At 50.8% G+C, this 25,843-nt stretch overlaps 1 protein-coding gene across 3 annotated transcripts in view; it reads right to left on the bottom strand.

Moving 5' to 3' along the window:
- Positions 1-2,276: 2,276 nt before the first annotated feature.
- Positions 2,277-25,843, bottom strand: part of SAMD4B (sterile alpha motif domain containing 4B) — a 36,658-nt gene continuing 13,091 nt past the window's right edge. For all 3 annotated transcript variants that reach the window (XM_075917227.1, XM_075917229.1, XM_075917228.1), the window contains exons 2-13: positions 21,566-22,019; positions 15,098-15,580; positions 12,750-12,989; positions 12,166-12,275; positions 11,618-11,704; positions 10,515-10,821; positions 9,631-9,716; positions 9,220-9,338; positions 7,772-7,970; positions 6,650-6,773; positions 5,129-5,212; positions 2,277-4,647 (exon numbers count right to left, since the gene is read on the bottom strand). In XM_075917227.1, coding sequence (XP_075773342.1) covers positions 4,619-4,647; positions 5,129-5,212; positions 6,650-6,773; positions 7,772-7,970; positions 9,220-9,338; positions 9,631-9,716; positions 10,515-10,821; positions 11,618-11,704; positions 12,166-12,275; positions 12,750-12,989; positions 15,098-15,580; positions 21,566-21,761 — 2,064 coding nt within the window. In that variant the 5' untranslated portion in view covers positions 21,762-22,019 and the 3' untranslated portion in view covers positions 2,277-4,618. The remainder of the gene's footprint in view (positions 4,648-5,128; positions 5,213-6,649; positions 6,774-7,771; positions 7,971-9,219; positions 9,339-9,630; positions 9,717-10,514; positions 10,822-11,617; positions 11,705-12,165; positions 12,276-12,749; positions 12,990-15,097; positions 15,581-21,565; positions 22,020-25,843) is intronic.

Genomic DNA, 25,843 nt, shown 5'->3' with positions numbered 1-25,843 from the left:
CACCAGGGTCCTTACCGGCCTTGCTGGTCTCTGCAAGCAGGAGCTGGATCCTTCCTGTGCAGGCGCTGGTAGAACAAAGGAGAGCTGTCCTGTCCCACCGTTCCGGGAGCCAGGCCCCTTGGCAAGGAAACAAACCCAGGGCTGATCTCTGGGGCACTGGAGGGGGAGTTCAGCTGATCCCTAAGCTGCCCCCACCCTGCCACTATTGGGGCCCAGGGACTTTTGACTGTAGGAGGTACAGCCTTCTTTAGGCTGGGGGTGGGGTGGGGTCTGTATATATCCATTGTGCCACAACCAGCAACAAACCATCTCACCTCTCCAGCCTTGTGCTTCAGAGCCACCTGGCTCTGGGTGTAACAGGACCTCAGAATACCTGCCCCCACTCCCCATTAGGGGGGCCCCACTACCAGGAAGGCAACTAGGAAGAGAGTGGGAGTGGGAGTCAAAGACACAGGCCAGGTTTATGCCTCCTCCCGCTTCTGGGAGTGCCTGTGAGCAAGCCAGGGAAGAGGATCAGAGACCTTGCTCATACAGGGCTCAGCCCCTGCTTCAAGAGAAGGGACAGCTGCAAAGAGAAAGGGAGGTGCCAGGGGAGCAGGGAAAAGAAAAGCCAAGCTTTTTGGTCCTGTCCAGGCCCAGGTTCCTGCCAGCATCTTGCTACAGTGCAGGGATTGAGGCTGGTTCCAGTCCTGCAAAGCCAGGGAAGTGGCCTGAGGCATGGGAGCTGTCCTGCCCATCAGGGTTCTATCCCCAGCAGGGTTTAGTGCCAGAGCAACAGCTGCAAGGCCCAAAGGAGCCAGAGTCTGGTACAGTAGTGAGGAGGCCTATGGAGTGAGCCTTGTGACCTACGAGCTGGAGTCATTCTGCCCTGTGCAGCAGTCTGGGCTGGGCACAGGGAACCCTAATAAAGAGGGTCCAATAGGCAACCCATCGCTAGGGAGAGGCAACCAGAGTTGACATATGGTTCAACATGCCAGCCAGCAGCTCTCCACCCTCAGGTGGGCACGAGGCAGCACAACAGAGCCCTGCTGGAGGCAGAAACAAGAGGTTGAGTCTCAGTCTACGGGAAAAGAGCAGAGGGGTTACAGCCAAACTTCACTGATCCCTACTTGGACACACAGCCTGTTTGGCAAAAAGCAGCTGGCTAGGCTGTGGGAGAGACTTTTGGTCTGTATGCCAAGCTGGACTGTTGGCTTGGACTACATCTCCCACAACGCACCATGGAATCCAGCAATGCATGATGGGAAATGTAGTTCAGCTGGGGCGAACAGTGACATAGCTGACCTCTCAAAGTTGAGTTCTGCCTGCACACCTAACGGAGGGGGGAATCATTGTTGAAAACCATGTTATGCCCCCGCTGGCAGTGGAGATGCATGGCAGTGGCTACTGCAGAGAAACAAAACACAATTATGCCTCACAAACAGCTGAGCTGCTGCTACCTGAAGTGACTGACCCTGTCTCCCCTTGGAAAACCAAGCCAGCCCTCAGCATGCTTACGGGTTAGAGAGCACAGCCTCTGGCATGAAGGGGCAGGTGCTAGAGTGGGGGAGTGTGCTGAAGTGGCCCAGCAGAGTAGATTCACCTAAAGAGCTGTACTGCCTCTGGGTCCCTCCTACCGCTTCCCCAGTGCTTGCCCTGCATTGGGGAGGAACAAAATACAATCAAACACTGCCCTCCCTGCTTCTGGTTAGCAAAGGCCTCAAAATCTTGGTCTTAAAAATACCAGATGCCTGCCACCACCCAAAGTTCCCTCTACTTTTTTGCCATCCATGTTCAAAATAAACTTTGTTCTGTGCATCGAGGCATGTATGGATGTGCACCACTAGTAGAAACACATGCTGCCAGCTGCGAGCACCCTGCTAATCAACTGGGCAACACCTCAATCTCTCTTGGGTGGCTGCCCAAGCATTCAGGTTATGGGGAATACTACCCCCACCCCATCCAGCTCCACCTGGCCATGCCTGCAGGGGTGGAGGCATTAGACCTGCCAGCCCACAGTGTTCCTCTCTAGTGCAGCAGGCATTTACAGCAAAACCGCAGTTCGCCAACACTAACCACTGGGCCAGCCATCCCATCTTGGCCCTAACCTTTGTCCACCCAAGCCCCTCAAACAAATCAAGAATAAAAGCAGGGTTACAAAATAAGTACAGCTTTATCAGAGAGGGTATTTGGGGTTTCCATAGGGAGGTCTTGGACTTTGTTCAGGGGCACATTCTTTCACACAGACAGCAAGAGCCAGGGGTGAGCAAGACAAAGAGCCAGCTAACACGGGCTGATGGGGTTTTTGTGTTTTTTTTGTAAAATTTTTTCCGTTTTGTTTTTTAATAACGTATTCATGGTTACCAGCCATAGTCATAACAAAAGTTATCCATAATAAAATGTATCTAAAATAACATTTCTATCTGAAACAGGAATCTTGGCTCTCTACTGTAGAAATAGGTTTGGGGAGGTTGCCCCCTGAAAGGAGGGTGTTTTTGTACACACTACTATTCAGTATATACTTTGGAAAGGCCTTTAACATTTAAACAGCTAGGGGTTTTTTTTTTGTACCAAAGAGAGGGGCTCAGATGGTGGGAGTCATCCACTTTGGGGCATGCTCCTCTCCCCACACTGCAGAGGTCTGGGGAGACATCAGACTTTTTTGTCTTGGGGCAGCTCTCTGGAAAGAGACAAAATTGTACCTAGGTTTGGGTAGAACCCTGCTCCCCCCAAAACAAATCAATGGGGATCTTGCAAACCCCACTTCTCCCCCAGATTCCCTGCTGCCCCCTCAAATCCCCAGTGGGAACCCCACCCCGCTGCCCCTGGACATCTGAGGATTCTGCAAGCCTCTGGGTAACCCCAATTCTCTGCCCAGCTGTTGACTGCACAAGGTGGTAGAGATGGGGGGTCCCTTCCCTCAAGCCCAGCCAAGCTTTGGTGCCTTGTAGGAGCAGAATTTGGGGAAGGGAAAATTTGTAAGTTTTTAAATCTCTTTGTTTTGAAGAGTTGCAAATCAGAAGGAAATAAATAGGTTAATCCAATCAAAAGGGGGTTGGGATGGGTAAAAGCCACCCCCACTCCCCAGTCTCCATTCCCTGCCTACAGGCTCCTCCCACCCCCAGCCCATGTAGTGTTTTTGTTTGTTTGTTTCTCTCTCTCACACACACACACACACACTCACACACACACACCTTGGGGGTTAAGGGAAGGCTTGCTCCTACCTGATTTCCCCCCCAGCTCAGCAGGGCTCAATCCTTATCTCCCTCTATATCCCCATCAAGGCATTTAAGGAACAGCTCTGTCCCTCTCTGCCCCCCCCCCCCAAGGGGTGTGTATGCATTCCAGACCACCCCAAAGGAGCTTGCAAACAACTCCCTGCTTCACAGCCCTTTCTCAGCCCCCCAGCAAGTTCATTAGCATCACGAGCCCCCACCCCAGTGCACTGCCACACAGACGCGGGCATTGCGGCTCCCTGGCCAGGACGGGGTGCTCTAATCCAGCTACCTGAGCTCAGCCTGACGGCACTGCCAACACAGACGAGCTGCAGGTGACTTGTGCATTCAGGGCCCAACAGGGATGAGCCGCCAATTCATCTGGGCGGGTCTGCCCTGTGCGGGAACAGCCTCTGCCAGGGGCTCACATGCGGGAGCTGGGGGGGAGGAACATACCCCTCAACCAAACTGACCTTGAAGGCCTCAGACACAGCTAAACCAACACCCACCAGCCTCCTGTTAAAATCCCTCCAATGCTCCAACCCCTCCCCCAGGTATCCCCCCCATCCCTCCTTTTCAGCCCCAACCCAACACCCCTTCTCTGGGGCATGGCTTCTCTCCCTGAATCCACTGCTTGTCCCATGGGGGAGGGCAGGGTGCCCCCAAAGGCCATGCCCCAAACCCTGCTCTTATAGGGAAGTGTGTGGACCCTCTAAAGCCACACCCCCAGCCTCCTTTCTTACGGAGGATGGCATGGCCCCGCCCCCAAGCAATCACGGAAGGGAGGGTGGGGATGGGAAGTTACAGGCACTTAACAGGTCCAGAAAAGTTACTGGCCCTATCCATGGAGGGGGTCTCTCCCCAATCTGCCCTCCATCACATGTATTGGGTGCAAAAAGCAGGCGGGTGGCTAACCCAGAAGAAACCAGCTCGCCAGGTTAGCCTCCCGGTGCCTTACACGGCAACCAGCATTGGCCAAAAACATCCACCCTGCCCCAGGATGCAGAGAAAAGTGAATGAGAGGTGTGCTTTATCCCTCCTTCCCCACTCCTCCCTCGGGCGCTTTCTTCTTCCCCATGCTGAGAAAGGATGGGCAGGAGAGATTGGGGGAGGACACACACATACGCATGACCCAAGATCCTGCTGCTTCTGGCTTCAACGGTACCCTGGGTGTTACAGGGCGCAGCTCAGTATTAAACCATAGTTAAAGTAATAATAAAGTAGAAAAATATTAGAACGTATAAGATGGTAAGATTGTAGTGAGAGCTTCTTCCAACCCCTTGCTGTGGCAGAGTTGATGGCAAATGCCAGGGAAGGATATGAGGGGGGTGGGGTGGAAGATTCAACCGCCCCTTTAAGCACCCCCCCCAAAAATAAAGATAAACCCCTAAAGCATGTCAGGAATCGCAGGTCCTCGAGGCTGGTCAGATGGTGGAGGTCTTGTCGGTGCCATCTGTTAGAAGAGAAAACAGGACCAGAGCATTGAATGCAGCTGCTGGCAGAAGTGGACAATTTGTTGTCCCATGGCTGGGTTGGGGCCAAATGGCCAGCAATTCTGCATGCCTGGATAACAAAGCCCCTTTAAGGCCGTGACTGCAGCTAAGCACAAGAGATGCCTTCTTAAAGGAATTTGCCAGGCCCCCTTCATTGCCAAGCACCATAGGAGGTCATGGCCTAGGGTCAGACTGCCGACTATGCCCAGCTGCAAACCCCATTCCACCACGCAAGCCCCAGTGCAGACAAGGACACTATTGGACTCTCACACCCCATGCATCTGGCTGTGACCCAGGTCTGTGGGAACTCACTCCGGCATGGAGTCAAGGGGACCAAGAAAAGGCTTGGGACCCATCTTGGTCTCCTATGAACCTGCGGTTTTGTATCTTCCTTGAACATTCCCCCCTCCCCACAACCCCAGGGCTAACCCTGTATCTCACCGCCCAGTGCATGCTCTGTCATGCTCAAGCATAGTGACTCCAGCGTGGGGTTGATCTCCAGGTCTGTTCCAGGGATCTGGCAATCTACAGAGGGGGGCAGGAGGAGGGGATCAGTCATGTGGACCCAAACTCCCTTCTGGGTGACAGACACTGGGGTAACACAGCACTCACACAATTGCTGTGGCAGCTCAGAACCTCAGCTGGTGGCTCATTGCATTAATCCCTGTACTCCCACTGTCTCCACTGAAAAACAGCCAGTGACTGGGCCGGGGAGAGAACCCAGGAGTTGTGGCTCCCAGCACCCCATTTTAACCCACTGGACCCTGTGCCCATCAGAGAGATGGGGGTAGAACTCAGGAGTCCAAGCTCCCAGTCCTCACTGTTCAACCCACTATATCCTGCGCCCCTCCCACAGCTGGGGGTAGAAGCCAGGAGTCCGGACTTGCAGCAGGTCGACACTGCTTGCCAACACATTCAGCATGCTCTGGGGAGGAACAATGCAGGCTTACACAGAGCAGCTGAAAGAGCCAGAGAGGAGGAGAGCGAGTTGATGGCACAGACCTCAGCAGGTCATCAAATCCAACCCCCTACCACAAGCAGGACCACGCCCAACTAAATCATCCCAGCCAGGGCTTTGTCAAGCAGGAACTTATAGCCTCTACGGATAGATATTCTACCACTTCCCTAGGGAACCCATTCCAGTGCTTCACCACTCTCCTAAGGTCTAGAATACCAGCCTCTTTTGAAAGAGATAGTCTTGACAGCCACAAGGGTTTCAAAAAAGAGATCCGCTTTTTCAAAAGAGAGCACACAGGCAATCTGGACGCTCTCTTTTGAAAAAGCCCTGTTTGCATTCAAGAAAGCCTTCTTTCGAAGAGCTCTTTTAATTAAAAAAAAAACAAAAAAAACACACACACAAAAACGTTCTTCCTGGTAAAAGTAGGTTTACCAATCTCAAAAAACCTGCATCCTTTCAATTTAATTTAGAAAGAATGTAACGGCAGTCTAGATGCAGGTGACTTTTTTTTCCAAAAAAATGCCACTTTTTTTGGAGAAAACAAACCCAAAAAAACTCAGTAGTCTAGACACACCCCTAGTGAAATAGTTTTTCCTAATATTCTATCTAGACCTCCACCACTAACGAGACAATTGCTCTTTGTTCAGCTTTCTGTCTCCACTGAGAACAGCCTCTCTCCATCTTCTTTGAAACCCCCTTCAGGTAGTTGAAGGCTGCTAGCAAATGCCCCCTCATTTTTCTCTTCTGTAGACTAAAGAAGCCCAAATCCCTCAACCTCTCTTCATAAGTCATGTGTTCAAGCCCACTAATCATCTTTGTTGCCCTCCGCTGGATTCTCACCAATTTGTCCACATTCTTTCTGTACTGGAGGGCCCAAAATTGGATGCAATATTCCAGATGCCCTCCTGCAGGCCTGAGCTGGGCAAAAGAGACTCCCCAAGATCACATGCTGCCCAAAGCCTGCCAAGAACTGGCTCTGGAAGGAGAGCGACCTGGCTACTCACCCTGGGGGAACATGATAATGGCCTGCGGGGACGTGTGGACGGGTAGCGAATGGGTGCGCTGGACCGAGCTGCGGCTCTGGCCGGGCATGCTGTTGCTGCCCCCAGGATTGGCAAACCATAGGTTCTGTGGAGAGAGAGGGGAAGACAGCGCTAGAGGACACAGGCACAGACCCGTGGGATCCCCCAAGCTCGCCTGGCACATGGGAGATCCAGAGTCAGCGTTCAATAGCAGCAAAGGATTGGGGTAACTCGGAGTCCCACTCCCCTCAAAGATGCAATGGGCTAATGCCGCAGTGGGAGTGGGGACCAGGCTCCCATGCCAGAGCGAATCACGAGGCCCTTCCATACACACGGGAAGTCCCTGGCAACCCCCATGGGAGGGCAGGTGACACTGCAAGATTCTGCAATCTCAGGGCTGGCAGAAAAAACCTGCTTTGGGAAATCACAGAGCAGCTCTTCACCTGCTGTAAGGACCCCAACCCAAAACAGGGGGAACCCCATACCAGGCCATTTGGGGGGCAAAAGCTTACTTTAAAAGCAGGCCCCCCCATCAATTTATCCTGCTGCAACAGCTCCCACTCCCCTCCTACAGCCAGCAATGAGACTCAGAAGTCCTGCCCCTTCCCAAGCTCCCCTGCCATAATCACCAGGGCTGGGGATACAACCCAGCAGTCCTGCCTCTCAGTTTCATCTAAGATACTATCTCGCTTCCATCACCATAATATACAAGTGCCTCACAATCTTTAATGTATTTGTCCTCACATGCCTCCTGGCAGGCAGGGCAGGTCTATTAACCCCATAGTAAGATGGAGAAACTGAGGCAGAGCGCCAGCAATGGAGAATCTAATGGCTGGTCTGTGAACAAAACACAGAAATACTGGACTCTGAGGTGCCCCCATTCTAACCACTAGACCCCACTTTCTTCCCAGAGTTCAGATGTCGCTCTACAATGTGCCAAGTTAGACAGACAAGCCCTTCTAGATTTGTACACGCTGCTCCCGTTCATTATAAAACCCCCATCAGCTCATCTGGGGCTTCAGCCAGAGCCCCAGGGAAGTCTGGTCAGAGAAACCAGCCTGCGCTCCACCCCGTGGCTGCAGTGACCCATCCCACTGTACTCACCTGTCGTCCCTGGCTCCCTAGGCTGGGGCTGGTAAGTGCATGCCGGGGCAAGACCCCTCCAATCCCTGCTGGGCTTAGCAGCCCCAGGCGACTTGGAGGAATGGCTCGAGGGGGCATCTGGAACTGCCGCTGCCCTCTGCGGGCAACACCCACCCCCACAGATCCAGCTATGGGGAGAGAGTTGGAGCCAAAAGCCCATCTGGGAGGAACAGAGAAGGTGAAAAAAAATATAAGGGCTGTTTTGAAGTATCCAGAAATTCCAGCTACTTGCTGCACCTCTGGGATCGGCCCCCACTCCCCAACCCAGTTTTACATGGGGCATGTTGTACGTGCCCCCTCCTACAGCAATCAATGCATCTCAGCATCTTGGAGCATTACACACAGCTTGGCCTAGATCTTTAGAAGTGACATGGGGGAGGGGGCAAAGGGCCCCACTAGAGAAGCTTAGAGGATGGGGCTGGTTTTCATATGGTGCTTAGCTCCCTTCCACACTCCTGTATAAACATGGGTTCTCTAAAGGCAAATCAAGTGGCCTCCCCCACCTGCTGCTTAAAAATTTTGCCTCTGCAGATACAGACTGCCTCTCAGCTAGTCTCCTTTGAACCAGCCTTAATCCCCCTCAGCTCCCCCCAAATCAAGCCACTCGATGGGAGAGGCCCCAACAAAACTGGCTTTCCATAGGCCTGGGTTGCTGCTCACGTGCAGATGGATTCCAGCTGGTTATTAGAAGTGAAAAGCATTCAGAAGAAGAGTCAGCTGGGGACATCTGACAGGTGATTCTAGCAGCTCAGCCACACAGAGCAGGACTCTGAAACTCACATGAGCCAGCCAAGCCCACCAGGATTTCTGAGAAACTGCCCCCATGCTAGCCCCATCGGCTGGTGTGGACTGGGATCCCAGAACCTGCTCCTCCCTGGGCTTGTCAGAAGGAAACCATGGAGCTGGGGGGATTTCACAACATGGTGTATTTCAGGATTCTGTGCCCTTGGGAGTGACCTGCCCATAGCACTGGGACTAAACTAAAACCTAGTCCCCGTCACCCAACTGCTAGGTCCTGCTGCCTCCCTTTCACTGTCATTATAGCCTAGCAATCCAAGAGTCAAACGACTCCGGGGATGGGTGGGACCCTCCTCCCCCTTTACTCACCGGTTACACCATGCAACTACAGCTGAGATCGGGGCCCCATCTTGCTGGGGCTTAATTTTTTGACAAAAAACTTAGTCAAAATAGAGGGTAGGAGGGGAAACTGAGGAAGTCAAGGCCATATATCAAGGAAGAGCGGGGATAAGAACCCATGTCCTGGAGAGTCTGATCCAGTGGGCCATACATCTAGTCAGATCGCCCAGGGGTGCTGTTTAGCACTAAAGCACTTGTTGGCTCTCCCCCCACCTTACTCCTAAGCCATTTTACCAATGAGCCCAGCAAACACATCACACACTCCGGCCTACCCTTTTTGCTGGCGGTACCCTTGCATGTCGAGCACTGCCTTCCGGGGGAACGCTCGCAGCAGCTTCAGTACCTGCTGCTTCCAGGACAACAGCCTCTTCTTCTGTGTCTCTGTGAATGCCTGTTGTGCAGAGGGAGAGCGCTGTCAGGACGCCAGGCTGGTGCCAGGACATAGGGAGGGGTGGGAGCAGCCGGGGAAGGAGTGGCACAATGGTGCCTTGCTACAGAGAGCAGAGGATGGAGGAATCCGAGGGCACATCCAGCCCAAAACATTGGGGGAGGGGAGGAGAAGGTCCTTAAGAAAAGCCCTGGGGCCTAGCTTCTTGGGCATAGAGAAGCAGAACCTTCAAGCCCAGAGAGTAGCCAGTAGCCCCGCCCCTGGGAGCAGAGGGAGGGCTCCACACAGATGATACCTCATGAGTCAGGCACTTCTCTATGAGCTGGAGGTAACTAGTGATGTTCTCCTCGTCAGGCCGGGAGACCAGCAGCTGCGTGCACACTGCAAGGGGAACAGAGGGGTTACTCCTCGGGCCCTCCCATAGTCCCCTGCCCTGCCCCCCACACACGGCTCAGCATCATGCCCCAGAAGTGGGTCAATACACAGGGATGCTATGACAGAGGAAAAGGGACGCGCCCAGGGACAAGCAGTGAGCAAGTAGCAGAGCTGGAAAAAAACCCAAGAATCCTGCCCAGTCCATGCTCTATCCACTAAACCCCACACTGTATGTACAAATGGGACAGGACCCAGGGTTGAGGCCCCTGTGCTTTTAACCACTAGATCCCCCCAACTCTCCCCCCAGCCAGGAACAGAAGCCGTGATTGCTGACTGCCCACCCCGAGAGTCAGGCTGTCCTGTACCCAACATGCACAGCCACCTTCCCTCATGTGCATCATCTTGTTTCATCACCCAGAGAACCCAGGCATCCTGTGCCCAGTTCCCACCCCTCCCCTAACTGATGGGATAAGTCATCCCATCTTCTCTTCCCTCCCCCCCCCCCGCCTCCACGGGAGTTAGTGGCACCACCCACTTGAAACATGGCTGGAGACATCAGCCAGTATGAGCTAAGTGTACCAACGAGGAGGGAGCAGGCACATCTCCGTGGTCTATAGAGACTAAGGCCATATATCCGACAGCATGAGTTCCAGGAAACCATCCCTTCCTCAACACAAGAGCATGCCGTCGAATCCATGTGCCCCTCTTTCTAGCTTTCCCTGAATGCCACCGGGGTAGCAACAGTGCCCTCCAGACACTGGTGGCATGATTCACAGCTGATGCCAGGTACAGGCATGCCCTTACCTTTCCCCATCACCCGGGTGAACTGCCCTGGGATGTCTCCTTCTGCAATGGGTGCTGTGGCTGATTCCCCATCGCAGGTCGAGGCCGTCTGGGATGGGAAGCCGTCCACCGCTTGTTCCTTGTCCTCCGCCCCATTGGTGGCTTTGTCCAAGCATGGCCTGGGGGCTGCATGGTGCTCGGGCACTACCTGTTGCCCCTCTTTGGGCGTGGTCATGGCTTGTAGGGAACTGTAGGCTTTGATGGGTGTGATGATTATCTGCTGGAGCTCCTGGAGCGCGTTCCACAGGTTCCCTCCTTCCAGGATGTCCTGCCGAGGGCCCGGGAAAGGGGGGAGGGCGGCAGCAGAAAGGGCAAAGGAAGGGGAGAGTAGGGAGGGTGCCATGAATTAAGGGCAGCCCTATGTCTCAAAACGGACCGAGAGTAAGAGGACCAGTGGGCTAAGAATCAGGCTCAAGGCACCTGGGATCACAGGTTGGAGTCCTAGCAGCCCTTCGTGGCAGAAAGAGTTGCAGACAATGGAGGACAAGCCACTGAGCACAGCTCCCAGTCAGTAGGGTCCCTGCCCTGAGATCTTGAGTGTTAACCCCAACAGCATCGAAGCACACACCCTCCTGCAGGACACCCTTGACCCAGTTCAGAGGTGCTACCTGTCATTCCTCGATCCCATGGCCGCCCTGCTGGGGGAGGGAAAGAAACCAGCCAGTGCCAGTAGTGATGGTGGGCTGGTGAATAGCCCCTTTTCTCATCAGAGCCTGAAGCAGCGCACAGCCATGCACCTGCTCTCCTCTTGGTGCTCCTGGTTACGCACGCCCCCGGCCACTTTCCCAACCAGGGGATACCAGGAGCTATGGGAACAGTGGCTAATGCCAAGCAGCGCCCCCACTATGTGAATCAGGGCAGCACCTCGAGGCCCTGGCTGGGTACTGCGCGGGTCCCAATCAAGAGGCACACGTCTCAAAGAGCTCACAGTCCCTGCCATCCCCGATTTACAGATGGAGCCTAACAAAAAGCCAGGAATCAACCCCAGCTCTCAGCTCGGTGCCTGGACCCCAGGCCAGTCTGCCTCCAGCTCAGGCCTCCCAGGGGAGGCTGTTAGTTCTTACCTTCTCCAGAGACTTAAGAACACTCTGCCTCTCCCGCAGCTTCTGGATGCTCAGGGCAATTTTGTGCCTGGCTCCTTTGGTCACATTCTGTGAGGGATCAAGAGATACAAGAGCTAAGGAGAAAGCCATGGATGCAACCACTCCTGACAGACTGACTCCCTGCAGGGAACAGGTTTTGGCTGCACGTGCCTGCCAAGTGCCAGGCATCCCAACAGGAATTCGGCACTTTTCTGCGGCATTCACCCTGCAGGTAGGTGGGAATTTCAGGCTCTGGGCTGAAGGTATCCAAAGAAGCTCCTGGAATGAAGGGATCAGATCAAACCAGAAGCTAAGGGACTATAGAGGTGGTGGCTGCAGTCCATACTCAGAGGTAGTCCCAAGAGACTTTCCCAGTTGGCAGGTGCTGAACTAGCCCCCCAAGTCTGTGAAAGACGCGTGTGCTAGGACAACACCCTCCTCTTGCCCCTGGCTGGGACCTGCCAGGTGGCTGTTGCCGAGGAGAAGTGCAAGGATGAGTGAAGGCTGAGACTCTATTTTCCCCTCCTCACCTGGGACTCCAGATGTTGCTCTGTGAGGGTCATCATTTCTTCATATGTCATCTGGGAGAAGAGCGCTGCGTACTTGTGCAGGCGAAGGCTCTTCAGCCACGAGGGAACATCTGTGGAGATGAGAGAGACCGGCCCCCTAGCGTGAGCTAGGCCATCACCCAGTGGCCAAGCATCTCTAGCCACAGGATGGTGACAAGACACTGCAGCTGGTTTTCGGGACTGCTGGTGTTATGCACTGGATGCTCTGGTGCTCCTCAGAGCCAGAGCAACATCCCCCTTTCGAAGCCAGGGATCCAGGCCTAAGGCAGGGCCTTCTCAAACAACAAAGGGCCTATGTAACAGAGGGCATCTGACCATGTTCTGAGAGGCTAGATTACAGACCAAGGCTAGCTAATTTTAAAGCTGTGCACTACCCATGTGAGACTGACACTGCCCTGGTCTCCCTGACTGCCCAAGGAAGCTCTGTGCAAATTGCTGGGAGCCCCTGTTAGGACTACACAGGTTTTCCAGAGTCAACAGGTGGAGCAAGGCAGTCAGGCCTCCTTCTGCAGCATGAGCGGATGACCCCTCCTTCCTCCATGTACCTTTCATGCCACTGCCATCCTCCTGGAAGGTATTGCGGCTGCCACTCTGCTCCTCTGTCTGCTCGCTGCCCGAGGAGGCCACGCTGCTTTGCGGAGACAGGGGCGCATGGTCCCCCGGAATGAATGCCTGCCGGGCACACAGCTCGTCGGGGCTCATCCACTCACTGGGGGCCTGTGGGCTGGTGGGGATGAGGGACATGGAGCGCTTGAGCGGGCTGGGGTGGATCTGACAGGGCAGAGCTGGAAGGAGAAAGACAGAGAACAGGACATTGTCAGGCCAGACACATTGGTGCAGCCAACGCTTCAGGGCCTTACACTCTGAAAATCCTGCATTGCCAGCTCCTGCGCTCCGCATTCAGGCTATGACCCCAGTGAAGCTCCCCCAGAACCACAAGGGCGGAATTCCCAGCCCAGCTATGGGGCCTTTCACCTTAGACACAACTGACAGAAGTCGAGACAATCTCCTCAGGAAGCGGCTTTCTCCAGGGCAGGCAGTTCAGCTGGAAACCAAACCCACATCCATTAGGGGAACTAACCACTAGACCAGCTCCCCCTCACCTGCGCAGAGGAACAAACAGTGTCAAAGGGCTTTGAAGGATCAGTTGGGGGTGTGTGTGGAGGTGCTGCGTCTGAACTGCACTGCCATCTGCCCTGCTCAGTGTGCCATCTGCTTCCCCAGCATTGTGAGCCAGCCAGGGAGCAGTTTGGCCCCAGTCTGGTCTCCCTGCGGTATTTGGCAGCAATGAAAAGAAGCAGGTATCTTCTACCCACAGGTATCTTCTACCCTCTCTCCCACACCCTCGCCACAGATCACCCACTTTCCTGGCTGCCTCGGCGGGGTTCACCAGCATGGTCCAGTTTGGCCAAGGGATCCAGACTGTAAGGTGCCACTATGGCTGGGGCGGGGTAAGTAGCAATTGCTGCTCTGGGATACAGATGGTTTTCCCCCTTAAATCTGACATCCTGGGCACACCCTTGGAGGCAGCTTTCAAGTTAAAGGGGACACTGGTAAGTCAAGTTTAGCAGCCTCTTTTTGATTCATGTAGTTCCTGTTTTTGTTTCAAAATAACACGTTTTCTTCCCTCCTACTCCCCACACAGCTACTGAAGTGTATGCTTGGGGGTGGCAGGGAGGGAAATCTGCCTGGAGCCATCCCAATGGGAGGAGGTGGAGAAGAAGAAAGGAAAGGGAAAAGTGTCTAGCAGGGATGAGTAAATCTGATTCGCTTTAAAAATAATTCCTATTTCTGTACCAGAAACAGAGGCAATTATTGGGAGGGGGGTCACCATCAAGTGATACTCCCAGCAGCGCATCTTGACACTCCCCTCACCATCTTCAATCTTCATTTATCTAATCAATCATTATGGCAGTTCTATGTATGTGTACACACACCAACTGCTTTCATAGCATGTAAGACTCCAAGAACTTTTCACTTCATATGCCCAGAGCATCGTGCAAACATAAGTGAATACCCCTTGTGATGGAGGAGCAATGAATATTATTAGCAGCCCTATTTCATAGATGGGGAAACTGAGGCATTGAGATGCAGGGCACTGATGGGCCAAGCCCTGCCTCCACCAACATCACAGCTTAGATTTCATTTGTCATCAACTGCTACCCTTTACCACCCAACCAAACCCTTTACTACCCCTCCACTCCACCAGCTGCTTGGTCAAAATATTTTCTTCTGGGGCCCACCCAGAAGCAGGACTCTGCGGAGCAGAATCTGAGGAAGGAAGCACGTCTCAGGGACTCAGGACTCCTATCTCCCTTGCTGACCAGCTGAGGGAAGCTAATTTGCCTGCTTTGTGTGTTTCCCTGTGGGTAAAACAAGCTTGTGACACTTCACCTTTCCCCAGCGAAGTATTTTGAGCTCTACAGGAGAAGAAAGCCACGAGAGTGATTGGAAAGCATACCTGATACTGAGACTCAATCTACTCCTCTTCAGGAGAAGGTTCTGATATTACTTGATCCCAGACTAGGTACCTACATGGGGATTTGACCCTGGACCCTTCAATATAGCAGAGGAAGGTTGAACACTCTCCAATGATTGGCTGCTGAAGCTAGATACATTCAGACTGGAAATCAGATGTTCAGTGAGCATCACTGATGCTGCAACAACTTACCAAGGGAGCATCCACCCCAACCCTTGGTGAGCTGTTGCAGTATCACTGGTCACCTGATTTCCAGTCTGAATAAAAAATTCCAACACTGGGAATTCTGAAATCACGATTGATGGTTTAGTAAAAGCTTTTTTCCAGGAATTACTTGGGGGCAGTTTTCTAGCCTTTTACATTGGCCTTTGCAGCTTCTACCTACTGCCCATGTTCCCGCTCCCTGCACCATACCTGCATTTGCATTGCTCCCGATGCTGTTAATGGCTGATGGTACTGAGCTGGAGGAGTGGAAAGGCAAGTGTCCATTTTCTCGGGGCAGCTTCTCCTGCCAGCTGTGTCCCAGCTCCCCCATGCCCGAGTCCACCGGGCCCTGCCACTCATCCGAGCTCTGGCGTGAATGGTAGGCAGTGTCAGGCCGGCCCCGGCCCTGGCCAGAGTAGCCGCTAGACAAGCGTTCCTCAAGGTGACTGAGCCACAGGGCCAAGGAGTTACGATCATCCAGCGTGGTGGCTGGGTGGATAAGGGCATAAGACAGCAGCTGCCGGCTCTCCTCAATGAACAGGTTGCTCTCGATGGAGTAGGCCAGGACTTTCTGCAATAGCTTCATGTATTCAGACTTGGCTTCTGTGTTGCCAGGCTGCAGCAGGGGCAGGTGAGACAGGAGCAGGGAGACCACCTTGTCCTTTGATTCCTGGTGCCACTGGCTGATAACAGCTGTTTGGGGAGAAAGGGCAGAGAGAGGTGAAGGACAGGAACAAACAGGAGCCTGCTCCTTCCTCCAGTACTTCTGCCATGAAGAAATCAATGCAGTCACCTCTGGGGTGGAACAAGATAGCTAGTGAAAAGGCATGGTGGAACACTAGCAACAGCTTCAGGAAGAAAGATTTGTACCCATAACTTGCTACACTGAAATACCACTACCCTGAGCTCTTTTCATCCACAGACCTCCAAGGACTCTACAAGCGTAATCTCATTATTCCTATTTTACAGATGGGGAAACTGAGGCAGGCAGCACTTGCCCAAGATCAGCAGCAGAGCTAGGCTCAGACCTGGGTTTAAAGAAAAGTGCTCCTCCCTCAGCTGAACTCCCCAGATCTCTCTGTCCAACGGCTCTGATTTCCAATGCCATACCCCGGACAGCACCAAACACTTAAAGATAGGAGTCAATCCGGGCGGGGAAGGTAAAAGACTTTTAAAAGGAAAGGGGGCTCCATGCTGAAGCAGACTTAGGCTTGGGGGAGGGGCACTGAGGGACTGATATTTCTCAGCTATTTAGGGATTGGATAAATAACCAAAGTGCACAGCCAGCCCAGCCCAAGAAGCGAATGGCACTGACTAGCAGAGCATAGGGACTTGTGAGTCGGAATAGTGCATCCCAGCTTTCTCCTGAGGAAGGGGCAAATTGTATAGGAGCGCCCCAACATCTATGGTGAGGCAGAGAATGGCTAGCGTCCACACTGCATATGGGGAAACTGAGGCACAGTGGCAGAATAGCTTGGTCAAGGCGTTTGTGGCAAGCTGGGAACTGAACCAGGTCCTCCCAAGTTAAAGGTCAGTGTCTAACCATTGGCAAAGGAGAGGAAGGATACAACTGAATGGTACAGGGAATAAAATCCCAAACTGATTGGTTAAGGGAAGATCAGAGGCATAGTTTGAACAAGTGCTGACTCGATGGGTAAAAACCAGTGGGTGCAGGAAGCACTGAGGGGGGAGGGAGGGAATGGACAGGGTTAGAGACACTTAGAAAGGACAGAGCAGCTGCCTCTGGGTGAGTGTCCCTTTCCCTTTCCCTCTCCCCCTCCCATTTTTAACCTGGAAATTAAGGCACAGGGAAGGGCTAGGCTGCAGAGGCTGAGGCCAACAATTCAGCATGTGTCTTCTGAAAGCTGTCAGCAGGCCCTGCATAAACTTGACAAGATTTACTTTGCTACCTTGAGGGATCAAGGACCATCCTCTCTCTCTCTCAGAACAAGCTGGGGCTAAAAAGATGCCATGCTACACAGGGCTTGCCACATTTCCAATTTCAAATCCTCTCATGGGGGAATTCTAGAAGGAAGCTGTTAAAATTCACATGCAAGCTGAAGCATGACACAAGTGGGAGGAAGGAGTCTTAGCTGAATCAAAAGCTCTTTCTTTAAACAAAAAAAAACACACACACAACTCGTCTGTTCTGAGGCCTGACACACTCCAATCTGACACTTCTTCACAGCTCAAAAGCCACACACTTTCCAAAGTTTACTTATTCCTTGTTTTTAAATCCAATAGTTCTTTCAATTCAGATCAGTCCCTTTTAGGAACAAAACATCAGATGCTCAAATTTTACTTTGCTTTGAAAACTGTCTACTGAATATGGGAATTGAGTATTTATTTTTGACTGAGAAGACCAGGGTTTTCCCATTATACATCCAGGGTTGGGATTACGTATTTAGCTTCAGTTGGATAGAAATTGTCTAAAGAGTTTTGATTGTGCTCTTTTCTGGGAGAGGGCAGAATTGAGTTAAAGAAAGAAGGAACAAGTTTAATGCCACAGAGAGAAATGATATGAAGTCAAAAATTTGGCATCCTTAGCTTCTGTTTGCCAATAGCTGAGAATCTGCAATAGGGGGGTGGTTTACTTGATGATTTCATTCCCTTTACCTTGCTTTGGCAAAACACGGTGGTTATGTCTAGACTGGCATGATTTTCCGCAAATGCTTTTAACGGAAAAATTTTCCGTTAAAAGCATTTGTGGAAAAGAGCGTCTAAATTGGCACAGATGCTTTTCCGCAAAAGCACTTTTTGCAGAAAAGCGTCCGTGCTAATCTAGACACACTTTTGCGCAAAACAAATCTGAGCTATCTACACTGGCCCTTTGCGCAAAAGGACTTTTGCCCGAACGGGAGCAGCATAGTATTTCTGCAGGAAGCACTGATTTCGGACAGTATGAAGTCAGTGTTCTTGCGGAAATTCAAGCGGCCAGTGTAGACAGCTGGCAAGTTTTTCCGCACAAGCAGCTGCTTTTGCGGAAAAACTTGCCAGTCTAGACACAGCCAATGAGCTCTTTTACTGGTAGACCTGCACTCACATTAAGACCATCGCTGATAAAAGGTCACCACAGATTTTAAATGCAGAGAAGCCCTTTCAGAGCATTCAGTTACAATCAAGCCCTGTTCCCTGCAAGCTGTATGCTTGTGCAAACATTTAGGAGAGCTTCCAATACCACACAGCTGATTAGCAAAGCACTTATACAGTAAACTTCCGATAATCCGGCACCTTTAGTACCCAGGGGGTGCCAGATTATCAGATATGCCGGACTATTGGAAGGGGGGGCTATGAGGGGTCTGGGGTGGGGTGATGCCACCCCAGACCCTTCATAGCCCCCCCTTCCAATAGTCTGGTATATCTGATAATCCAGCACCCCCGGTCCCCTCTTCCGATAGTCTGGCTCTGCCCCAGGCATCCCCAATTCAGCCGCTGCTGGTCAGTTTCAGCAGCGGCTGAATCGGGGATGCCTAGGACAGAGCAGCTGGGGTGCTGCCATGTTGGTACTGCAGCACCGAGGGCGGGCGCTATGAGACCAACCCAGCAGCACCCCAGCTGCTCTGCCCCAGGCGTCCCCACATCAGCCGCTGCTGAAACTGATCAGAGGCTGACTCCAGGAAGCCTGGGGGAGAGCTGCTCTGCCCCGGGCTTCCTGGAATCAGCTGCTGGTGAGTTTCAGCAGCGGCTGAATCAAGGACGCCTAGGGCAAAGCAGCTGGGGTGCTGCCGGGTTGGTCCAGCAGCGCCGAGGGGCAGCACTATGGGACTAACCCAGCAACACCCCAGCTGCTCTGCCCCCGGCTTCCCCGATTCAGCTGCTGGTCAGTTTCAGCAGCGGCTGAATCGGGGAAGCAGGGCGCAGAGCAGCTCCAACTGTCCGGCAGCCAGAGCACTTCCGGGTTCCTGATGGTACCAGACCATCAGGAGTGCCGGAGCATTTGATGCCGGACCAATGGAGTTTTACTGTAGTTAGGTTTGCATTTCTCCTGGTGATGCACGTCTCAGTGCACAAAATTTATTCCACGCATGGACAGAAAAGATTAGAGGGAGCAATAAGTCATTTTGCTAGGACCAGCTACATAAGCATAGGGTGCCTTTGAGCTTGTCTGTACACAGTTAAAATATATTAGTATAATTACAGTGGTACACACACTGACACTCCCGTCTCTTTATATGTATGCACTTTACCAGTATCAATGGTTTTATATGGTTTCATACCACTGTGGCCAGTTCTCCATTAGGAGTGCTTTGCTGGTGGAGCTAAAGCAGTAAAGCAATCCTAGTGCAGATGCATCTTATACTGGTACAAAGCACAGTTTTACTGGAATAGCCTCATCTACTTTGTGGCTTTTGTGGCAAAGCTAGGTTGTTCAGGGACCATACCCCTTCACAACCCATGCTGATTTAGCTATACTGGGAGGTGTCTGTAGCTCATCTGGCCTATAGCTAAGAATACCCCAGTTAGGATAACAGCATCCATACTAGGGACTGCCTCCACAGAATTACAGAGATGTAAAAATTAAACAAAAAAAACCCCTATAACGAAATGATCACACCCCTAATGACAGCTATACTAAAACTAAAATCTGTGTGTGGAGCAACACTTAAAAAAATAACTTGTCTACTAGGGATACTCTTCAAGTAAGCTGTATGTGTAAATTCAAAATGGATTAATTAAACTGCCCTAAACCCAGTTGGATGCTCTCATTAAGAATTAAAGTGGCCTTAATTCTGATTAATTTAATTCAATTCCAAAGCCTCATTCATAATTCATTTCCATAGTTAATTAAACTAAATCAAATTAAGGTCACTTTAGTTTACAATGGTGTCCACCCAGTGGTTTAAAGTGGTACGACTAGTTTACAACTGTGGTTAATTCAGATTAATTTCCTGAGGAAGCCCATGTAGACAAGTCTGAAGTGTGCACACTGAAGCTTTTGCCAGTTTTATTTCCTCATTTATTCCCCACTCCCAACACACAAGGAAGAAGAGAGAAGGTCTTAACATGGCTGCAAACAAGACTTTAGACAAGGCATCTCTCAACCAGGAAGGCCACAACCTTCGGGGGTAGGAGGTGAGTTACAAGTTTTTGAAAAGTTATATTGCAATCTACAGAAGGAAAATTTCACTTCCCCATTCCTGCCACATCCTGACCTTTTTCAACATCAAGCATTCTCTGATTAACCTCTTGAAAAATACAAATAAACTGTATAGGTTTAGCATGATTATTATAATTTTTTTACTCATTTATAATAAGTATGAGATGCTCAGGAAAACATTTGCCTTCAAAGGGGGTCACCAGCCAGAAGGCTGAGTAATGCTGCATTAGAACAAGTAAATCTGCATTAAAGGGAACACTGATCTACTAGATCTACTCTAGAAAAGCCTCAAACTTTTTTGCTTCCCAGATGCTTAAATGATCAAGTTCAAGGGACACAGAGAGAAAGGCACAAAAGCTACTGGGTCTCAGGGAGGAGAGTCAAGTCATTCCAATGCACTGCAATTGCTCTCCGAGAATCTGAAGAATGTGACCAGTAAAGGCGGGAGAGTGGCTGGGGGTGGGAACAGGAGAAAGGGGATGAAATCCAGTGGCAGGGGAACGAAGGCGGGGTTGAAGCTATAGAGCATTCTCCTTCCATGGAAGGAGCTCTGGTTCCTGGAATGTTTAGAACGAGGTCACAAAGATGACTGCACTACAGGAGAGAACAGTGCCCTGATTACGTGAACCAATTGTCTATTTCAATCTTAGGTGTAGGATAATCCACGTTCCAATGTTAGTTACCAAGACCTGGTACAGTGGTTCAGGCTCAATAGAGGGTGCTCTGCCCTTGGCTGCCCTTTGTCCCAATGCCCCAGCACAGCATTAAGTGGCGCAGCCATCTTGCAGAGAGATATACCATCTCAGAACTGGAAGGGACCTTGAAATGTCATTGAGTCCAGTCCTCTGCCTTCACAGCAGGACCAAGTATCATCCCTGATAGATTTGCCCCAGATCCCTAAATGGCCCCCTCAAGGATTGAATTCACAACCCTGGGTTTAGCAGGTCAATGTTCAAACCACTGAGCTTTCCCTCCCCCCAGAATCAGAGAAAGACAGGTGACTCTCCTCTCTGAATCAGGGCCCACCCCTAGACAGCATCTTAGGGCTAGCTGGCGCTGTGTTGCCACAGCTGCGGTCTTTGGGGAAGCCAATGAGCACAGACTACAGACAATTGTGCCCAGCCATGAACCAGGAGCTCATTAATATGGGGAGTGTACAAGTGTATAATGGTAGCACCAAGGAGCCCCAGTTACAGACACCATTGTGCCAGATGCTGCACAAATTCACACACACACACACACACACACACACACACACACACACACACACAGAAAGTCCCCTAACCCAAAAGGGTTACAATCCCAAGGGCTATAGCGTGCCTCCTTTCCTACCCTAAGCCTCTGCACAGCATTATTGCTTGGCTGTTAACAGCTGGCCTGTCTCGCCCCAGAGGTGGCTGCATTTCAGAGATGGGATAATCTCCCATACCACAACAAAGGAACTACTTTTAGATTAAGAGAAGGGAGTGTCAGATTAAAACACCCTGATCTAAACCACCCCACTCCTGGGGCTAATTCTTGGGGGCAAACGGCCTCATCTGACCAACAGCCACCACGTCCCAAAGCCGCATCAAACTCACCTGCGCTATTGGCCTCCGACTCCACAATGTGGATCTCGGTGCAGTCGGCCAGCGAGTGCTCCAGGCACAGCTGCAGGAAGCGGGCTTGGGTGCGAGTGACACGCTTGAGGAGAGAGAGCAGAGCCACTGTCTGCTCACATTCATTCCAGCCTTTGAACCAGCCAGCCAGGATTCCCACCTGATCCCGGAACATCATGGTGGCAGGCGCGTCAAAGCAGCTCAGCAGTGACGCGCCTAAGGCTGGGGGAGGGAAGGGGGTCAGGGGAAAGGGGGGAGCACAGGAAACCCCCTCACATGGTTTCAGCTTTAAAGTCCTACAGTTTGGCCTGAAGGTGGAGGAGGGCACAATCTGGAATGCAAATCCTGCTGCCAATGAAGCTGAAATCAGATGAGGGAATGGTCAGTCTAGATCCTTTTGCAGAGCTCTCCTCTAAGCAGACTGCCTTGAAGATCCCTGCAAGGAAAGAGAAATATGAGATTGATTTAAAAAGTTTGGTCACCCTGGAGTACGGCCTGCATGGTTCTAACCAGGCCTCAGACCAAATGTTCCCTCTAATTTTTTCCATCCATATGCAGAATATTTTTGTGTGTACTGAGACGTGCAAATGTGAACCACCAATAGACACACAAAACTTAGCTGTGAGCACTCTGCTAATCAGCTGGGCAGCATCTGAATTTGAATCTTTCCTGAATGGCAGCACAAGTGCCCAGCTTACAGGGAGTACTGCTAAGGCCTCTCTTGCTTAACAGCAGCAGGTCGGTGGGACATGCCATAGTCTAAGCCCAGAAAGCCAACCTGTAGAACTCAATGCCACAGGAGAATCAACTATTCCATCTGGACAGCTTTATGACCAGCAATGTTGGTGCAAATCAGACCTCAGGTGGGAGCAACAAATTCACTTTTCTTCCCCTTTTTTCCATTCATGGTACTGTGCAATTCACAGATTCCAAGGCCAGAAGAAACTGTTACAATTACATAGGCCAAGTCTACACTGGCACTTCACAGTGCATTAACTTTCTAGCTCAGTGGGTATGAAAAAACACCCACCTCCCCCCAAGCACAGCAAGTTAACAGATCTGTAAAGCACCAGTGGGAACCAGGCTGCAATGCTGTTAGCTACTCTCCCTTGTGGAGGTGGTTTACATAGAGCTCTCCCAGCAACCGGATCATGATCATACTTTGTTTTAAATGCTGCTGCGGCTGCGCTTTAAACTGTTAAAAGTAGACAAGACCTAATCTGACCTTCAGGACAACATAGGCACGAAAGAACAGCCCCAAAGTGATTCCCTGAGCAGATCTTTCCCAGACTGAAGAACCCATTGTTAAATATCTATCTCCCTGTTACCCCTTTAGTTTAACAAAGAGAAAATGAACAGATGGAATTGGCTGGGTGAGGAAATGATTCACCTTAAGTATCAGACACTGGGCACTGATAGAGCCTGAATACCGGTCAAAGTAAAACAGCAGTGCAACAGGAATACACCAGACAGAATGGAAGAGCAACCAAGCAAGGCAGGATAGCAATACAAGGGCAGGGTACCTGATCAGAAAGCCCCAACCAATCAGTGCTGGGCTCTAGTGGCAGAAGAGCAGCACATTGTGGCTACAGTACCATAAATCCTCTGCTCCTCTCCCAACTGCAAGTTCATCTTTGATCATTTCACATGCAGCCAACCAACCCAAGCAGGTCCAACTCCCCCCAACCCCAGGGCTGCTCTAACAAGATGTGAAGCAAAATATGAAAGCAGCACTGAGACATGTAAGTAGATAGCAAGAGCCAGCTGATGATGATGGTTTGGGGCCAAAGTTTAGGCTTTTGGCCTCTCTCCCGCCCTCCTCAATGAGACACATACCTGGAAAGCCAAGGAGAGGGGATTTTTACTGTTAAAGGTCTTCTCTTGCACTTTTTGCTGCCCAAATAGCAGAACTAACTGCATTCAAGAGGTAAAATGGTCCAAGCTGAAGAACATACATTATAAACACACAGAGGGGCTGCAAAGTCAGACTGAGGGCTTATCCACACTACAAGTATATGTGCATCCACACCAGATTTTCTGGCGCAGCTACACTGGGTAGGGGCATGATTTTCCCCACACACCCTTAGCTAATGTAGCTATGCTGACAAAATTCTGCAGCAGATCAGGTCTTAAGGACTGTGTTTTCTTTCTGATAAGAGACATTCCCTTCTCAAAAAAAAAAAAAAAAAACCTAAGCATGGAAACTTCCCTTTTTAAGAATGTCAGGAATGTTGCATTCTGCTTTCCTGGAGGTCTCCTCTGAGGACTCAGGCATAACTTGTGAGACCTCTGCCTTTGGAGAGCCAGTGTTTGGTTTGCTTGGTTGGTTTCAGGCATTAAGCTAACTTAGGCATCACACAAGTACAGTTCTTATTTGGGGACCCACGAAGATACAGTAAGGGGCAGTTAGGATGTTAACATGGGATTCTGGAATTCAATATCTTGCTCTGGATGACCTCAGATGAGTCACTTAGCCTTTCTGGGTCTCTTCCACTGTAAGGATGTTAAATATTGAGTAATTTACTAGTCGAGTAGTCGATGGAATTTCCATCGATTACTCGACTAGTTGATAGGCACTTCTGCATTCCTCCTTTGAAATGTACAGGCTCTTGTACATTTCAAAGAAGGAATGCGGAACTCCACCTGCAGCCCAGGGCCAGCGGGAAGTCCTGCTGATTCCAGGTTACACACTGGTGCCAGCTTTGAAATGTACATGAGTCCCCACCAGGGGCTCTTGTGCATTTCAAAGCAGAAGCGCCCTCATGGAGCCTGAGGCCAGTGGGGGACTCAGAATCTCCCACCAACCTCGGGCTTCATGCTGCGCTGCTGATTTGAAATGCCACACAGAGCCACTCTCCAGCTGATCCTGGGCTCCACGCAAACACAGCAGTGTTTTAAAGGGGCAGTGCCGCACAGCTGATCCCAGGCTCGGCGTTTCAAAGCAGCACTGCACGGAGCTGACCCCGGGCTCCATGCAGTGTTGCAGCTTTGAAGTACCCGCACTCCCCCCTCCCTTTGCTGCCTCTATCTGACAGAGGCAGCGGGGGCGGGGGGATGACTAGTCAACTCGACTATTGAATAAGCATTTGCTTATCAGATAGTTGACTAGTGCTTAATATCCTTACTCTACTGCACATCTCAAAAGCATTGTCCTGCCTCTCAATGGAGTTGTGGAGATAAACAAATTCAAGACAGTAAGGTGCTTTGAATCTATGGCAGTGGTTTCTGTAGCCTACCCCTAATATTCCCAAAGGGGTCTGCAGCTCCTTTCAAAAGTTTTTATGTGTTCTTACGAACAGGAAAACCACTATTCTATGGTGATGTGGATAATTCAGGTACCTTGGAGGAGACCTTTCCAAAGCTATGTTTGACTTTTGTACTCAATTTACAGCAGATTCTGTTTTCTCCTCTTTACAGTCAGTTCCACTCTCTGGTTCTCATACACAGCAGAAGACTGCAATGTCAGGTGGTATGCATGGCAAGGGAAGATCTACATCTAATAAACCCTAAGTGAAACTTACAGTCGAGGCACATTTCTAATACACCACTGACTTACAATTAAGTCATTTCTGTCTGAAGATATTTTAGCTTATAATAAGGCAGCTAAGATCAGAACCACAAATGAGGGAAGGTGTGTTTTTGCCCTCAATTTCCTTGGAACATGGCTGTTTCCCCATTTTATTCTACCAACTCCTCCTATGCTGCCACACAGAAGATTGAAACACACGAAGGTAGAAAAATGCAACTGTAAAGCCTCAAAAAGGGAGCATTTTCAGGGCATGCCTTAGGACCCACAGATGCTTTTAACTTTTTTTTTTTTAAACCAACAAGATTTCAAGTTGCCCATGTCTCTGAAGATTCACCTGCTCCTGGCATGCAAGCATAATACAGTAAAAGCTCTGCCATTCATATGTTGGAAGAATGAGGGATGCTGGTTAGTTGATTAATATGGTTAACGGAGAGTTATTCTTTATCAACAGAATACCAATTTTCAAAGAATAAGAATACAATAAAATAAATCAAGTATAAAACAGCACACAGGTACTCACCAAGCCAGTAGTAGCACTGCACTGCAGAGTGGTTGGTTCCTTGAAGCACTTAGATGTATATAGTAAAATGTTCTTTACAGTAGGCTCTCATATAACACTACGTATCTCCAAGAGCAGCACATACACCCAGATCAATACAAATAATACACCAAACAAACACTACATGAGACTGAACAGAATTTAATCTTTTTTTGATACTTCAGAAAGCACT

The sequence above is a fragment of the Pelodiscus sinensis genome, unplaced genomic scaffold, assembly GCF_049634645.1.
Source record: "Pelodiscus sinensis isolate JC-2024 unplaced genomic scaffold, ASM4963464v1 ctg62, whole genome shotgun sequence".
Lineage (NCBI taxonomy): Eukaryota > Metazoa > Chordata > Testudines > Trionychidae > Pelodiscus > Pelodiscus sinensis.
Note: the sequence above shows the minus strand (reverse complement) of the source record. Positions and strands in the feature narration are given on the sequence as shown.